Raw genomic sequence first — 17,818 nt, 5'->3', positions numbered from 1 at the left:
GCCGACTTGTCTTTGCCCGCTGCTCCGCAGACGAGGCTGCAAAACTGCAACTAGTGGAGTTGGCCTCCCTGCCCACCTGTGGAAGAAACTGCGCTGATTGATGCGCCATCGACTTTTTTCCCCTCGACCTCGCCGGCGTCCCCTCCCACAGATCCAGCATCACCCAGTGAATGTACATTAGGGTGGTTCCCCCCCAGCTTCGGGCTTTGTTTGGGTTTGATTGTGTTTGGCTCTTCGCTAAGCTGATTTATGCAGCAGAAGCCCCACCGGCTGGAGAGAAACAAAAGCTCTTTTCTTTGTCCCGGAGCAGGCTGCGGAGCCCTTGCAGAGCCCTCTCTCCAGTCGCTGCCGGGGCCCTTGGCCGTCGAAGAAGGTGCTTCTCGCGGAGACCGCGGGACCCGCCGTGCCGAGCCGGGAGGGCCGCAGGGGCCCTGAGATGCCGAGCGGTGCCCGGGCCCGCTTACCTGCACCGCTTGCTCCGAGCCGCGGGGTCCGCCTGCTAGGCCTGCGGAAAACGTCCTAGCGACACTCGGCCCGCGGGCCCCGAGGTGCGCCCAGGAGGCGCGAGCGCGCGTCCGGAAGGCAGCCAGGCGGCGGGCGCGGGGCGGGCTGTTTTGCATTATGTGCGGCTCGGCCCTGGCTTTTTTTACCGCTGCATTTATCTGCCTGCAAAACGACCGGCGAGGTCCCGCCTCGTTCCTCTGGGCAGCCTGGGTGTTTTCACTTGTTCTTGGACTGGGCCAAGGTGGTAAGTTGTTTTCTTTTGTTTTGTTTTCTTCTCTTCCCCAAAGGTCTTGGGCTGGCACGAAGAGCTGCCCGGCCAGAGCATCCCGGCCAGGTAAGTTGCGGTCATCCGAGAACTTCAAGAGGGCGGGTGCGGGGCAGCGTCCTCCAGCACAGATGGCCTAGAGGCCAGGTGTCAAGCATTTCTGCCCTGGAGCGACAGCAAGGACTAATTATCAGAGGAGACACTGTGTGTTACTCCTAGGTGTTGAGGAAGCCCTAATAGAAAGGAATTTTGGAAAAGAGGGTGTCCTGTTTACAGAAGTCATTTAGGGGCCCTGGTCCATTCTTAAGGGCATCGTCTGTACAGAATGTTCTCCCTACCTTTCTAACATTTGGGTCCACTAACGACTAACTTGCCTTTAACTCGAGGCTGTAGATAAGTTGGTTATAATGGGAGTAGTCTTCAATTTTTAAGTCCAGAAAAGGACAGCATACAAGTTTCTACTATCATTAGTGCTCAATCTGAATGAATTACCCACACTGGAGGGATATTAATGCTTTAAGTCACCATCCTTTCAGCTTAAAAAAAAAAAAATACTATCTAATTGATCCCTCACTGAGATCAATCTCTGAGACAGAGGAGCAGAAAGAACTCCGGACCAGGATTGACAGCCTTCTGTCCAGGCAAACCATTTATGTCAGAGCTACTTTGATGTGGAGAGGTTAACTCTTTATGAAATGCATTGTCCTCATCTGTAAAATGAGGTTTATTAATAATACCTGCCTTCTCTAAATCACAAAGGAAAGTTCAAGTCAAATAGCATATGAGAAGGTGTTTTAGGACTTTTGATTTATGAAACAAAATCAAATGTAAGGTGGTATACCGGATTGGATTGTTGGAAAATTATACAACTAAGTAATAGGATGAATCATGAGTTTAGGATGAGTTCTTAATGGTTTTCAATATAGGCCCAACATTTATTTTTGCTAATGCAGTGACTATTGTCATACTTTTTTTTTTTTTTTTTAATTTCACTTTTTCTCTGTTTGGTCACCAAGTCCTTAAATTATATTAAAGTCTTTCTCTTACCTCTTGGGCTCAAGGAGAGTTTAATTAATAGTTGTAATTGTTTTGTAGGTTAAAATTTACTCCCATACTTTAAAGTGCCAAGTTTTTGCCTGAAGCTAATTAAAACAGTCAAATCATAACCTTATAAGTAGGTTTTATATATATAGATATAGAGATATATGGAAACATCCAGCTATCTTTAGCAAATTGTTGTATATACAGTTTTCTAATATTTGTTTCAGGGAGATTTGCTCAGTTATCTGAAATGGAGAAATTAGAGTAAATCTCTTTATCTTGTGGTTATTTTTTGGCTTGTTTGTTGATTTCAAAATAGTGAAAAGGCAAAGGAAAAAGTAACATTCATTACCAGTTATCTCTTAAATGGAAGAAATATGCATTTGTTGCAGCAAATTTTCCGCTAAGCATAATTTCATCCTGTTTCAATAAGTAATAAAGTGCTTTTCTAGATTTAGTAAACACACATACACACTAGTAAAATGACCAAAATTTGTGTTAACACAGTATATTTTGTTCCCAACTTATAGGCAAAGGAAAAAGTCCTACTTGCCTCTAAAATTTACCATTTAAAGTACATTTTAAATGTACTTTAAATAGTAAAGTACATTTTAAATGTACTTTAAATAGTAAAGTACATTTTACTAAAAAAAAGTACATTTTAAAAAACATTAACTGTGCTTATAAACATTAGTCAGGCTCTTGTGAAAAAGCATTGCATTTCTACCCAGTATCTAAAACTGATTTGAAGGAAATATTATGAATGGGCCTACTTGCACCTGCAGACCTGAAAAGGGAATGCTTATCTGAAATCAGAACAAGGCATCCTTTTCCCAGTCTCTGTCAATATACAAAGGTTTCTGATGTATACTGATTTGCATGGCAGTTAAAAACATGCAAAAAATGTAAATTATAGCCAGTATAACTCAAGAAAATTAGAGATCAGCATAAACTGCTGTACTTTTGTGATATAGCTACAAGTCTCAAATTATATGTCTTTACAGTGCAAATTAGATGCTTAAAGCAGAATAGAAATTTAGGTATCAGTTACAAAGGAAATCTTGTTCCCTTGCTCAGTAGTTTACACCAGGAAAATGTTGAGGGCAATAAAGCCATACAAAAGAGATCAGAAGCTGCATAAGACCAGCATAACTTTGGGTTAATTTTTAAAGCAGAATTTATAGGTCTCAAACACATAGGGGACTTTTAATAACAAATATATAGTGAGCAGTGGGGGATGTTATTAATCAAATCCAAAGATTTCTGATGTAGAAAAAATTATTGCAGTTTGTTTTTTAACTATCTCTGGTGAAAATTACCCACAGCTAGAGAAATAACAGCACTGTAAAATGGTTAATAAATAACCAGAAAACATAAAGTATATCTAGCGGTTAATATTTGAAGAGTTAATATAGCAACATTGTTTCCACATTTACTTATTTTAAAAGACTAAGAACTTTCATTACCTAAATTTTTATATAGCAATATAAGTGTAACAAATTTCAGATATCACACTCTTTTAAAAAAGCGGTAACTATTATTGCAATCAAATTTCACCTTCTGTGTATTGCAATGAAATTTCACCTTCTGTTTATTCAACTGTCAATTATTTATTCTTTTCAACAACAATCAACTAGATTAACATTATTGTGTGACCGTATCATTACTTCCCCTCAAAACGTTGCATAGCATAAGTGTTCCCAGAATTCTTTATGCTTACCTAAAGTGACCGGATATTTAAAAGAACCAAGGTATCATTAACAAAAAATTCAGCCTTCTAAATTATTTGCATAATAAGCACCCAAATTAATTCTATCTTGAAGCAATGGAGACACTTTCTGATCAATTAAAAATCATACATGTTTGCCCTCTAAACTGACAGCAAAGTAGCTGATATGGTTTGGAAAATTCCTGTGCCCCAAAATAACTTCTTCTCTTGTTACCAAATTATCTGAAATCTCACTATTTAATGGATTCTTTTTGGTTAAACAGGATATTAACCCTATGATTTTTTAAAGTTTTTAATATGGTGTAATGGAAATTTTCAAATGCATACAGAATTAGAGAGAATGGTATAAGGGACCACTATATACTCATCACCCAGCTTCATTAACCATCAACTCAAAGCCAACTTCTTTCATCTCTGCTCCTACTGGTACCCAATTCATCCCCTTCTCCCAACTAAATATTTTGAAAGAAATTTTTCATATCATTTTATTTTAAAATATTTCAGTAAATAAAAATACTACTGGAGGAGGAACACACTGTAACTAATCTTAAAGCATGAATTTTTTTAAAAACTGAAACTTAGGGCAACAAGAATGTTCACAATTTTTAAAGGAAGCAATTGAAAAAGAGAAGGACACAAGGAATGGGAAAGACACAGTTTCAACCACTTTTCAATAGTTCTATTATAGTTCCATTAAAAATATTTTTATTTTAAAAGTATGGATATGTAATAGCTTTTTGATATGCATGTATATGAACAGGGAAAAACAACATGAGTAAATCTGCTTCCCCAGACAAATGTCAATTGTTTTATTCCAATGGAATCACAGCAGGTATACCTTGTAAAGTTTCAGTTTTAAGGATCTGCCCACCCTTGCATGATTAGTTTTTCTCCTATCTACTGTATCATTTAAAGCAATATCCATATATGTGGCAAAACCTTTTTATCTCCTATTTTTTTCTCTCCTTTTGCTATAAGTCCTTGAAAGAGTTGTCCATAACTCTTGTCTCCGATTCTTCTCCTCACCTTCTCTTTGAATCCATTGTGAGCAGGCTTTCTTTATCATCTCTGCAGTCCACTCTCTTAAGATCAGGGTAACCTCCACATTGCCAAATCTGATGGCTAATTCTTAATCTCCATCCTGCTTGATGTATCATCTGTTGGTGACTTGACACTGTTGACCTTGCCCTCCTTGGAAACAGTTTTGTTGGCTTCTTGGACCCACACTCTCTTGGTTTAAGCTCCTTCTCCATCGCTGATGTTGATTCTTCCTCATTTCTTAACCTCCAAATGTAGGAGTGGCTCAGGACCCACTCCTAAGAACTTCTCTGATCCAGTCTTGTTTTTTTTTTTTTTTCAGACGGAGTCTTGCTCTGTTGCCCAGGCTGGAGTGCAGTGGTGCAATCTCGGCTCACTGCAAGCTCCGCCTCCCGGGTTCACGCCATTCTCCTGCCTCAGCCTCCCGAGTAGCTGGGACTACAGGCGCCCGCCACCACACCCGGCTAATTTTTTGTATTTTTAGCAGAGACGGCATTTCACGGTGTTAGCCAGGATGGTCTTGATCTCCTGACCTCGTGATCCGCCCGCCTTGGCCTCCCAAAGTGCTGGGATTACAGGCGTGAGCCACCGCGCCCAGCCCAGTCTTGTGTCTTAAATACCATTTCCACACTGACACCTCCAGAATAATTTATCTCTAATCCTGACCTGTTATCTAATCTCCAGAAGGTGCAGCAAATTGTGTGAACCATGTCTCCACTACACGCCTAAAGGCAAAAACCCTAACGCATTCAAAACCAAACTCCATCTTCTTGTCCAGTCTTCATAATAACACTGTGAGAGAGGTCCCTGTTTTTCAAACAAATAAACAGGAGCAGAGAAGATAAGTAACTTGCCCAGTGTCACCTATCTAGTAAGTAGGAGAGATGGGATTTGAACATCGTAGAGAAAGCTTGAATTATGCTTCGTAATATGAGCTTCCTAAGCAGTCTTCATCACTTCAAACCTTTGTCCACATGTTCCTGTCTGCTCAGAACTTTTCCCTAGCTCCCCATTGCCTTCAGGCTCCTCATACAACTTCCTCCCAGCCTTGCTATGGACACACCCACCTGTGACCTCCTTGAGGGAAGAAGCTGCCTGTATTTTTGTGTGTCCAGTGCTTGGTACACAGTAGGTCTTCACAAAGTATCTGGAGTAAATGACCCCATGGATAACTTGAGGATAATAGTGAGCAATCTAAAATTGGGCAGCTAAGCAAATTCTCCCTAATCAGTTCTAAGCCTCACTAGAATTGGAACTTAGAGAAATAAAGTTTTCTTTTAAAAGTGGGTTACACCATAAAGGACACTTGTTTCTGTTTTCCCAGCCCATACCAGAAAGCAGTCTCTTGACCTTCTGGGCAAATCATTAGCAAAGATTAAAAGCTGAGACTTAGTACTCTTTAATCTTACTTTTCAAAGTCTGTCTTGTTTTCAAACTTTCTGTGACAATGATTTCTATTGTTGATAATAAAATATAAAAAGTAATCCTAATTCTTTACCCTTGGTATCAACTTGAAAATTGATTTTGATTTGGATTACAAAAACTGGAATTTGTAGTCATTTTCAACTAAATACTTAAAAAATTAATAAAAAATCCAAGCTATTCTAACTCCTTTAATGACTATTCATTCAGACTTTCTTAAAGCACATACAGCTTTATGACAGGCACCATACTGAGTTCTGGAGTTAAAGAATAACAATAGTTAAGTTTTGTGTATTATTTACTGTAGGCCAGGCACCCTCCTGGACACATTATTTGAAAATATAATATATCCTGTAATGCTTACGACCCTGTTAGTTATATACTGTTATTCCCATTGTATAGGTAAGCAAACTAATTAAAGAGGCATTGAATAACTTCTTCAAGATCTCTTAACTAATAAATAATGGTCCCAGAATTCCCATCTGTGTGGTTTGAGTCGGCATTCTGAATCATAATTATAGACATATAGATTGCTTTTCAAAGGTGAGAGGAGTCCCTACCTTGAACTTTGGAAGGTTCAGCTCTAGCTGTCCTCAGGCCATGACCTCAACCATGGGCAGGGAGTCCATGGGGCTTGCTCAGGTAAAGTCTGTCACCCCCTGTAGATCATCTCCAGAATTCTTAGCCTAAACAGCCTCAGGCTACTTTTATGGCCTGCCTTCTGGGGGTAAACTGAGTCACCCCTGTGCCAAATCCTAGGTGAAGATGGCCGAGGACACTGATGCAGGAGAAGTAAACAGAGCTTGGACATGCAAGCTGAAGTGTCCATACAGGTAAACAACAGGCTACCTGTGCTGCAGAGTAAATCTAGAGGTGGGAGAGAAGAGGGGAAGATAATGGCTGGAGAGGCAACACTTCACACACTGCCCATTTCCTAACTAGAAATCTGGAGGTGAATATTCCAAATTCAGACCTAGCCTTCCAGGTCATTATGCATATATATTTATCAAGGAAGGAAGATAGAACCTATTTTACCTGTGGGTTTCTTTGCCTGGTTTGTGGCTGTTAAATATTTAGTCTGTTATGCTCACTGCTATTTGTGTTCTTGCTGTTGGCCCTGAAAAAGTTAGGGGCAGACTTGTCTACTAGTTTAAATATTACTGGGGGCTGGATGCAGTGGCTCACACCTGTAATCCCACCACTTTGGGAGGCTGAGGTGGGAGGATCGCTTGATGTCAGGAGTTCGAGACTAGCCTGGCCAACATGGTGAAACCCCGTCTTTACTAAAAACACAAAAATTAGCAGGGCATGGCAGTGCACACCTGTAGTCCCAGCTACTTGACAGGCTGAGGCACAAGAATTGCTAGATCTCAGGAGCTTGCAGTGAGCCAAGATCATGCCACGGCACTCCAGCCTGGGCAACAGAGCAAGATTGCATCTCAAAAATAGATAAATAAATAATAAACAAATAAATATTATTGAGCGGGGGAGACAAAGAAAGCACCAGAGACCATTGCATAAGGTAGTCTGGTAGTCTTGACTACCTCATGTCAAAGTGTTTTTATATTTTAATAACTAAATCCCTTTTGGTAATCTTTGAGATGTGTACAGATTATACAAAATTTTACTCTCTTGCAAATCATGTAATAATGAGAGTCAAATGTACGCATAGTCTTAAGTTAGTTTTACTTATTTCCCTCTATTATTTTTAAAAATATCTTAGAAGGCTGGGCACAGTGGCTCACAACTGTAATCCCAGCACTTTTGGAGGCAGAGGTGGGCGGATCACGAGGTCAGGAGTTCGAGACCAGCCTGGTCAACAAGGTGAAACCCTGTCTCTACTAAAAATACAAAAATTAGCTGAATGTGGTTGCGCACACCTATAGTCCCAGCTACTCAGGAGGCTGGGGCAAGAGAATCATGTGAACCCGTGAGACGGAGGTTGCAGTGAGCCGAGATTGCGCCATTGCACTCCAGCCTGGAGACAGAGCAAGACTCCATCTCAAAAAAAAAAAAAAAAAAAAAACTTAGGAAAGAACATTTTACTGACATGAATGACCTAATTTGGTCAAATTATTCAGTTGGCATATATTTGATATTTAATATCTGTAAGTGAATGACTATATAGCAAAAGCAGTGCCATACTATATTCATGAAGTAAAAGGACTATTTTTCGACTTACACTCAATCTTAATGTGACCTTATTTCCTATTTCACGGTAAGTAAATTATTTGATTTACACACCAACAAAGTGTATTGAAAGTCAGAATGATTTCCACTGGGATTTTATAATTTAATTAAAACAGACCCACCTTTTAACAAAAGTGCTAAGATCAATTCTTGCTCGGAAACTACTAATATTAAACAGATATATTTAAACTATCTTCCTGCAGTTATTGAAAAAAGTCTTTAACTAATATTAGTTTAGGAAGCAAAAATAAGATTATTAACTTAAAATTGCATTGTTAAAGTGTTCTTATCAGATATATACTTTTAAGATGATTTTTAAAGATGCTTCTATTTTGAGTGTTATTATCCAAAGTACTAAAAGTTCATTTTAGGCCAGGGTGGTGGCTCACACCTGTAATCTCAGCACTTTGGGAGGCCAAGGTGGGTGGATCACCTGAGGTCAGGAGTTCGAGACCAGCCTGGCCAATATGGTGAAACCCTGTCTCTACTAAAAATACAAAAATTAGCTGGGCATGGTAGCAGACACCTGTAATCCCAGCTACTCAGGTGGCTGAGGCAGGAGGCCTGAACCCGGGAGGTGGAGGTTGCAGAGAGCCGAGATTGTGCCACTGTACTCCACTCTAGGAGAGAAAAAGTGAGACTTTGTCTAAAATAAAATAAAATATAAAAGTTCATTTTATAAAATAGCATATAGGGTCTTATAAAGTGGCCTTTCATGCTGACCTCATCAATGAGCCAACCATCACTGCTATAATGGTTTTAGACGTGCGCTATCTCTGCCAGGTGTTTTATTGTTGTTTTGCTTTGTTGTAATCAACAAATACTGTTAACATTTGTTAAGGACAGAATCTGTTGCTATTCCAGATAAATATTGGTAGTTTGTTTATTCTAGAGGGTTGCCAAAAAATTCACAGTCTCGTGATAGTACAGGGTAAGAAAGCAGAGTAGCTGTCAAGGGCTAGTTCAAGTCAAAGCCCGTGGAAGAGACCGAGTTTGGAAGTGGAGAGAAGGGCTGGTGATGAAGACAGGAGGATGAAAAACTAGAAATATTCCAGCTCTGAAGAATTGTACCAAATATGTCATATTAGGTGTGTGAGATGTGCGGTGGATTTGGGCCAGGAATGTTTTGGTGTTTTCCATGGTTTTGGACTCAACTTCCTTTTAGGATAAAATGGGTTGATATTTCAAGATCTGCCCATAGTAAATGAAGCCACAGTTAAAAGTACTGCTGTTTCATGTGTACATGTGGCACCAGAGTTCTTTCCTTGGAATTGAACCACAAACAGCTTCCCAGCTAAAGGCATTTTTTTTCCTGATTTTAGTAAGGACCATATATTTAGCATAATTTCTTAGCAACTGGTACTAGGTAGGGAAGGGGGCTGGGTGAAAAGCTTCATCCTTATGGAATGAGGGATTACCACTATACTGTAAAGAATCATTCGAATATTATGAGGTCAAACAAATAAAATAATTAAAAGAAAATTCAAAATTCTACAAGGACTGGATTGACAGGATTTATATTAAGGAGTACCAAATAGAGAACGTCTTTTCTAATTGCCTGCTGGAGAGGTACAAAGAGGCCAGGCTGGGTAGGCTTAGTCATGCAAGGTATTCATTGACTGCAGTAGGACAAAGGATGCAAACAAGTTTTGGGGTGGCCAGGACTTGCTGCAGAACTGGCTGTTCTAGTTGGAAACAAAGATGCTATTGTAGCAGAACTGCATTGTTGGCAGCAAAAGGACTGGCTGGTCTCTTTCTTAGTACAAATCATACCTCCCAAGGTATTGCTCCATTGTCTTTTTGTGCATTTGGTTTGGATTTTTATGGGGAATTGAAGATAAGTGGATCATAAAGTGCAAAATAAAATGCTCTAGAAATGACAGATGGAGCCCAATTTCCAAGAAAATTCATCTAGACAGTGGCAACACTGAGAAAAGAAAAGAAACATTCAAGAAGGGAGTTACAGTTTCAGGCATCCTCAGTTTTGGTTAAAAAGGTCCCTTTTGATGAGCGTGTCAGTCACTACCAGCTAGAACAAGGGCCCTAAAGTGAGGGTCAATGTATATAATCAGACAGCCTGACCTCAGGTTGATACTGAAAATATGAGAACTAAATGGCATTACTACCAGTCTTTAGTTTAGAAGATATAGCATGTTTGATGCCTTGTAAAGAAGGTATCCAAGGCCACATGATACTTTGTAACATCTGATGGGACTGTGGTCACATGGGAGAAGGGAAGGGGGCTCTTGAGCACGTGCCTGTGGCCCACTGAAGACAGCATAGCCAGCTGGAGATTGGGCCTGCCCACCCTTTTAGGGCTGTCCGGGGCTGACAGTTGGCTACTTGGGGGTCAGCATAGCATTGATGCCAGAACTCACTTGCCTGAGGTTGGATTATCTGGTTATAGACTTGTCTGGTCAGAGATTGACTTTTGGGCATTATGAAAAGTCAGATATCAGGGCTGTTTGGACAAATTCTGCCTCTTAGGGATATGTTTGAGCTAAAAAAAAAAAAAGATGTGTTACTTCTGACTGCTTTCTACTGGTGGGGTAGAAATGTTGGGTCAGCCAGAACAATCACTGGATGTTACACTCCTCCTTCTCACAGGGCAAACTTCTCAGATACTGCCCAGGTGGTATGTGATATTTTCTCCTATATTGCATAATTATCAATTCCTTTGGGATTAATCTTAATGAAAAAAAAGCCCACATGCAGAACCAGAGTATTCCTGGCCCTTTGAACAAACTAGGTGCTTCTAGCATGATATGAAAGAACATCAAGCTCCAGACGACACCAGAATTGGCCTCCAAGTTGTATAATATAAAGCTGCCCTAGTGACAGAGGACCCACTAACTGGTCAGTCCACTTGAAGATCTTTGTTAGGGCTCTGTATTGACAATCTAGGAACTAAAGACCCTGAAAGTCCCAAGAAATATTGAATTACCTCAACGTTTTGGAGCTTACCTCTCCAGCCTAAGTGGCACTCTTACACATGAATTTCCTAAGGAGTAATTTGGATTCCCAAAAACATTATCCTTAAAAGTGCAAACTCACCTTTCTAGGCCTCTGAGGATGCTATACAGTAAGTGGCCCAGGATGGTCTAAATAATTTGGTTACACAAGACCAGGTTGTTGGATGTTGCCTAGATATACAGTAAACTCTTCCATCGAAAAGATCTCAAGAGGTGCCACATAAACACTGGGAGACTGGCTGGAAATTACAGAATCTGAGAGGGTTTTACCAGTAACTCCTATACCCATGGCACATTTGGCAAAAGATTTTTCATTCATTTTATTTTCAGAATTATTGGTGTGCAAAAGTGAAAGGTGGTGGGAATCTGGGCACTTTAGGTTGTTCAGGAGCCAAGGAATCAATGGCCACAGATATTCACACTGCATGTGAGAGCACAGAAACCTAGAAACACAAAGTTTGGAGTTTGGTTGTCATTTGTTCGGAAATACTGCAGAGCCTTCCAGGCCAGAAGAAACAGATTAACTTAGCTGTCTCTGCATAATCAATGGATATGCAGTGTGGGTCTGAGAAGGTGAAGAGACGTCCTATTGCCTCAGTCATGGTGAGGGTGTAACTCCTGTATTTCCTATTCAAATATAAATTGGTCGTGTATTTTGAAAGGCAGCTTGCGGGTCTTCAGTAGACACGGCAGAGTTGAACCTGAAAGGGGTTAAATGTTAGAAGACAAAAGAGATCTGAGGTCCAAGGGAAAGCTAAGTAGGAAACGGAGGGGTTCAGACGTCAAAGTTTAGAAATGGGATGTTGGATATTGGCAGATAATTTCATGTCTCTGAACAGGTTTGCTGCCGTTTGGCCAGTTTTTATTGATCCAGCTGCCTGGGCTGACTCCCAGTAGTAACCTAACAATACTGTGTGGTTTTTAACAGATAATGTATATTTGGGAACCAGACAGAATAAAGATGCAATCGTGTAATAAAATGGCACAGGAAATTCCTTAAGGAAGTTTTCTCTGGCCCTCCCACTCTCCCTTGAGGTGACATCGTCCTGTTATCTGCTGCCTGCTGCACCCTGCCTGTTCCATTTCATACCACTCTTGTTAAGTCCTGTCTTATGTCAGGTTTTGCTGTTATTCTACAACAGGAATATAAGCAGGTGCTCTATCCCTAAAACACGATGCCATGACTTAATTGCAAGTATTAAATAATTACAAAAAAAATTCAGGAATGGAGAAGCCATCAAAATTATTACAATCTCAAAATTCCTTAAGAAGTGGAGTTTTCTGCTTTCCACTCCCAGATGATAATGTCCTTTCTCTTTTGACTAAATATTGACCCATTCTCTTCCTCTAATCAAGTAGCTTTTGATAATACTAACAGAGGTACCTATGAGCAGGTAAAAAATAGTTATAGGAAAATCCTGGTCACCTGGAGTGCCTATGAAAAGTGATATTTTAATTAATTAAATTCTATGGCCATTTATATTCTGACTGTTGCTTTTGAACATCTTTTTAATATGTGTGTGTACACTTTCCTTTCTTGGTGAGTACATCATTTAAATTTTCTTTGGTATTTGAAAAAAGCCTTGCAGTTATCCTTTGATCACATTTGCAAATTTTCACCATTACCATGTAATCAATAAATGAATTCATTGCTTGAGCACCTGCTCAGTGCATTTCACACTGGACTAGTTGCTATGGGGACAGAGAGGAAGTAAGGTATCAAGGAGATGGGGTGGCTGAGCCTGAGGAACTGTGTGGGCATACAATACGAGACAGTGCTGTGGGGCAGAGGTGGGTGGTTTGGGCCATTAGTGCTGTAGAGCTTTAGGCTTCTGATTCAGACAGGAAATAGGTCAAATGTGTTCTGATGCAAGACAGAACATTGCAGTCTTTTCTAAAGATTAATACTTATAGTTTTTCTCATTTTTTAGGAGGGAATTAAAATTTAGAGCCCAGATTAATTAAGGTTCCAGCTACTTAGATTTTACAATACATATGGTCCACCTTTTCTAGGCATAGTGTATTTTGCGAGATGGTCTTAAAATGCATCAGCATAAAGCAGAATCCAGGCTGTGTCTCCAATAGTACATATAATTATTTGCATTGTTCTTAGCTATTAGAAGAAACTTTTACGTGTGTGTAAAGACAGGAAGAACAGAATTGTCAGTATTAATTTATTAAATGAGTAAAGTGAGGACATCACAATGGCGAAATTCAGGGACAACCTGTAGGAAACAGTAGTGTTTTGTGTGTGTGCAGGGAGCAGTGCAGAATGGTCAGAGGAGCAAGTGCAGTAGCAGGACAAAGCTTCCCCAGGGAGATGCACCCTGAGCTGAGTTCCAGAGTTGACCAAGAGAAGGGACAGCATTGGGAGAAAGTTACCCGAATGTCACAGAAGTAAAAGGAAAGAGAGAGAGCACATAGGATGTTTGGGGCAATGTAGGGGAGACACCCATTCATCCTCTCCTTCATTGAATACATACTGAGCTCTTACACTGTGCCTGCTATTGCTCTAAGCCTCGGGGATATGGCAGGGAACCAAACAAAAAGATCTGCTCTCATGGAGCTTTCATTCTAATGGAGAGAGACAGACATTTGACAAATTAAATAAATAGAATGTATAGCACACCAGGCAGCACTAAGTATCTAGCACCTTCTGTAGAGAGAAAGAAACCCAGATGGGTAGTCAAGAATACTGGAGAAGGAGGTATGATCTTAAGTAGGATAATTAGGAAGGTCTCACTGAGAAGGTGCTATCTGAGCCAATTCCCAGGGCCTCAGGGAGAGAAATATGAACAATATATCATCTGCCTCAATAATATATCACTTTCTAGGAGGATATTGACATTATAATCCAATAAATTCTATAATTTTAACTAAAATCTAAGATGTGCTAATTATTTAATAAATATTTTTCAACAAGTGTGTGGCAAGTACCATTCAAAGTATGAAAACATTAGGAAACTAAAGGACAAAAGTTCTTGTTCTCATAAGTCTTATATTTTTGGGGAGGACAGACAAAATAAAAAAAAAAAACGTGGTTATACATAATTATCTAGTATGTTCAAAGGTGGTAAGTGCTATGCGGAAAAGTGGAGCAGGGTTGGGGGAAGACAGACTTGCCATTTCAAGTAGATTAGATGGGGTAGGCTTCATGAAAAAAGACCAGTGTTTGAGCCAGGCCCTCAAGACGGTAAGAGAGTTAGCCTTGTGGGTAACTACAGAAAGGGTAGAGAGATGAGAGGCGATGAAGCAATGTGAGAAATTTTTAATGCGTGGGAGGATTGAAGGACTGGGAGTGGCAGATTGTTGGTACCTGGAGCCCAGGCAGAGTGAATCCGCTTGTAAGAGAAGAGGTGGTGGTCAGACAGGGTGATATGTGAAACTGGAATTGTAGAGAAGTTGCAGTTACTGGTAATTACAAGGTCTAAAGTTCTTAACATGGAAGCAAAGGAGCTAAATCAGGGTGGAGGACAAAATAATTGGAGGAGAAGAAAATAAGGAGCTGATGCATCTTGTATTGCAAAGATGATGTGTGTATATACAAAAATTGTCAGGAATTGACATAGGAATATTGTTGGAGAAAATTATAGCAAGCAAGGAGGAAACATTTTCTGAACATGAGAAAGCATTTCCCTGTGGTTGGTAAATGTCAGTGAATGCCTGCAACAATTCAGGATAGTGGGTGATATAATGTAAGTTACAAGTGTCAAAGCTGGGGGTGGGATGATTAGGGGATGAGAGAGGGAGAAGTGCCTGTGAGTAGCAGTGAGGACTCAGGAAGACACTTATACATCTCCAAGCTCAAGGCTATTAGGATTCTGGGAGAAACATCAGCCATTACTCATGAGGTCAGGGGAAGACGAGTTCTCAGGGGAGAGCCATATTTCTGTTCAAGCAAGACGGTAAAGGGAACATTCAGATAAGGGACTGGGATATGGGCAGTCCTTCTGGAAATGGACTATGAATTTCAGAAGGCACGGGGGATGGGTTTCTGGAGTTGTAAAGGAGTAGGAGATAAGGAGAAAAGAGGGCTGTGCAGAGCCTTCTAGGGATTAGAATGTGTTGGGGGAATAAGGGTGAATCTGGGAGTCCTGGGCTTCTTGTGGAAACTGGTGCAATAAACAGGGATAAGTGAGATTAGTCTTTGGGATCTCAAGGTAGATAGTGGTGATAATACTGTCAGTGGTTGAGGAGCAAGGGGAGGTTCTGAGACTTGCTCTTGATTCTTAGGGAAGGAAGAGACAAGGTCTGAGGAAGCCTGACTTAGTTCTGATGTGAGGCGTTCACTCCACCCCATCTCCTGGCAAAAGCAACATGGACTTTCTTTGGGTGTCTTAAGACACTCTTGACTCCAGATGATTAAAGTGATTGCCTGAGAAGTATACAACACCTGAGGATTATACCTGAAGGGGGCTCCGCAGGCAGAGAGGAGGCATGTACATTGACCATGACATAGGACATTAGGAGAAAAGCAAAAGAGAGCACCTTGGAGTTAATGGCAGGTAGATTTGTTAGAACTTTATGCTATGGTCTAAATGTTTTTGCTTCTCCAAAATTCATGTGTTGAATACTAATCATCAATGTAATGGCATTAAAGGTGGGGCCTTTGGGAAATGACTAGGTCATGAAGATAGGACCCTAGTGAATTGTATTAGTGCACTTATGAAAAAGGCCTGTGGGAACTCGTCTGTCCCTTCTGCCATATGAAGACACAGCAAGAAGGTGCCACCTATGAGGAAGGCTCCCTTGCCATACCACCACATCTGTTGCTGCCTTTGTCTTGGACTTGCCAGATTCCAAAACTGTGAGAAATGAATTCTGTTATTTGTAAATTACCAAGTCTAAGGTATTTTGTTATAGCAGCCTGAATGGACTGAGACACTTTACTACTCAGGTGGTGGAAATAATTCCAGGTGTTTTGTTTTGTTTTGATTTGATTGTTTAGTAGGGTAATAATGTGATCACTGTATCAGCAAAAGAAACTGGCAACAATGTATGTGGTGATTTTTAGGGCTAAATGGTGTTTGTAAGAGATTCTGAGAACATTGTTACATTCATTAAAGCAAATGATCAATAAGGAGGGCCTCAACTAGGATGGATCCATGGGAATGGAAAGAGGGAGTGAGAAATACTAAAGACACTAAAGTAAAAGCAAAAAGTCTTGGTGACTGACAGGTTGTTGAGGCTGTGGTAGAGAGAGGAGTCAAGGTTGACCACAAAGATTTAAATCAGAATAGATGGGAAAATAATGTAATTAATGGAATAGATCATTCAAGTCAGGAAGAGGAACATGTTTGAGACTCGAAGATTTTGAAGTTGTGGCAGGAATCTGAGTGGGTTGCCAAGCAGATTGTTGAAAGTTCAAGACAGAAGCTTGGGTGAGAGTTTGGAACTGAAGGTACCAATTTGGTGGTCATGTTCAAGGAAGTGAGCCTTGGAATCTTGTTAGTTCATAGAGTCATCAAGCTGTAGAGTTGAGAGAGCAATGTGAAAATAGCCAAAGACATAACAAGGGGAGTTGCTTGAGAATGAGAGAAGTGATAGAGTGCCCACTCACTGTTGAAAGACAGGACATTTAAACATTGCTAAGTGCTAGTTGCTAAATGTAATTAAGAATTATTATTTGCCTTTGAGTGAGCAATTAACTAGAAAGCTAGAGGAAACGATCTTGGTAATGAGGAGAGATATTTTTCTAATAAGAGAACAAAGACAATTTTGACTTGAAAAGAAGGAATATATTTAGATTTTCTTGATAATATAAAGGTAAAGTTAGGGTCATATCTTAAATGAGAGGACTTGGTATGAGAAAGGATTTGATGAGAAAGAATTAGAACAGTGAAAGTGAAAACATATGATGGAAAGTCAACAAGAAATTAATGAAAGCAGGGTCTAGGAACTAGAAGAGGTGAGAAAGAAATTTGGAGGGAACCCAATTCTTAATAGGCTTCTGGCAGTGCCCTTAAGGCAGCCTCAGATAATCAGATGTTGCTTAGGATGCATCACCCCATTTGTGCCTGACCTCCTGTTTACTTTCAACTCCATGTTTTAGAGTTCTTGAATCAGTAGGCTGCCTTCTGTCTCATCCTCTAGCTCCTCTTGAATTTGTTATTTATTCTGCTTCTCTTTGGTTTTTCATACCTAAGAACTGTTTTATTGTTCCATTATCCAGTGACTCCTCTGTAGCTCATGAAAATTTCCTGCTGCAGCTCCTGGCCCCAGAGATTCCTAATGGCTCTGTCCATGGTGGAGGTAGTGAGGTGTTGGGGGTGACTTGGGTAAGACAGAATAACCTTGAGCAAGGTGATGAATACATTGCAAATTTAGCCGTTTCTGGTGCTGATAACAAAGATGGGGGAGCATATAAATAAAAGCTGTGAACTTTGAAAGAATAGAGATTGATAAGTGTTGCAAGATGGAAGTTGGGGAGAATCTCGTAAGTAGCCAGTGGAAACAAGGAGAATATGTTTGCAAAGCACTGTTTGAACATTTCCCCAAGGAATGATGAACTCTGCATAAAACTAACTTTTGATGAAGGAGAAACAGTAGCTGGACCATTTGGGGAAATATGGAGAAGATGGAATAAGAATTTTATAGGGCAATATGGACAGTACCAATATAAAATTTTCTGAATTTACCACTTCTAATGTGCTATAT

The 17,818-nt window shown here is 40.2% G+C and overlaps 1 protein-coding gene across 1 annotated transcript in view; it reads left to right on the top strand.

Annotated features, from left to right (window-relative positions):
* The first annotated feature begins 596 nt into the window (after positions 1–596).
* The window catches only part of ITGB8 (integrin subunit beta 8), an 85,410-nt gene continuing 68,188 nt past the window's right edge, over positions 597–17,818 (top strand). Inside the window, exon 1 of the mRNA XM_032759688.2 lies at positions 597–748. Coding sequence (XP_032615579.1) covers positions 622–748 — 127 coding nt within the window. The 5' untranslated portion in view covers positions 597–621. The remainder of the gene's footprint in view (positions 749–17,818) is intronic.

The sequence above is a fragment of the Hylobates moloch genome, unplaced genomic scaffold (genome assembly GCF_009828535.3).
Source record: "Hylobates moloch isolate HMO894 unplaced genomic scaffold, HMol_V3 SCAFFOLD_1, whole genome shotgun sequence".
Taxonomy (NCBI): domain Eukaryota; kingdom Metazoa; phylum Chordata; class Mammalia; order Primates; family Hylobatidae; genus Hylobates; species Hylobates moloch.
The sequence above is the reverse complement of the archived record's forward strand: the minus strand, read 5'-3'. Positions and strand labels throughout refer to the sequence as shown.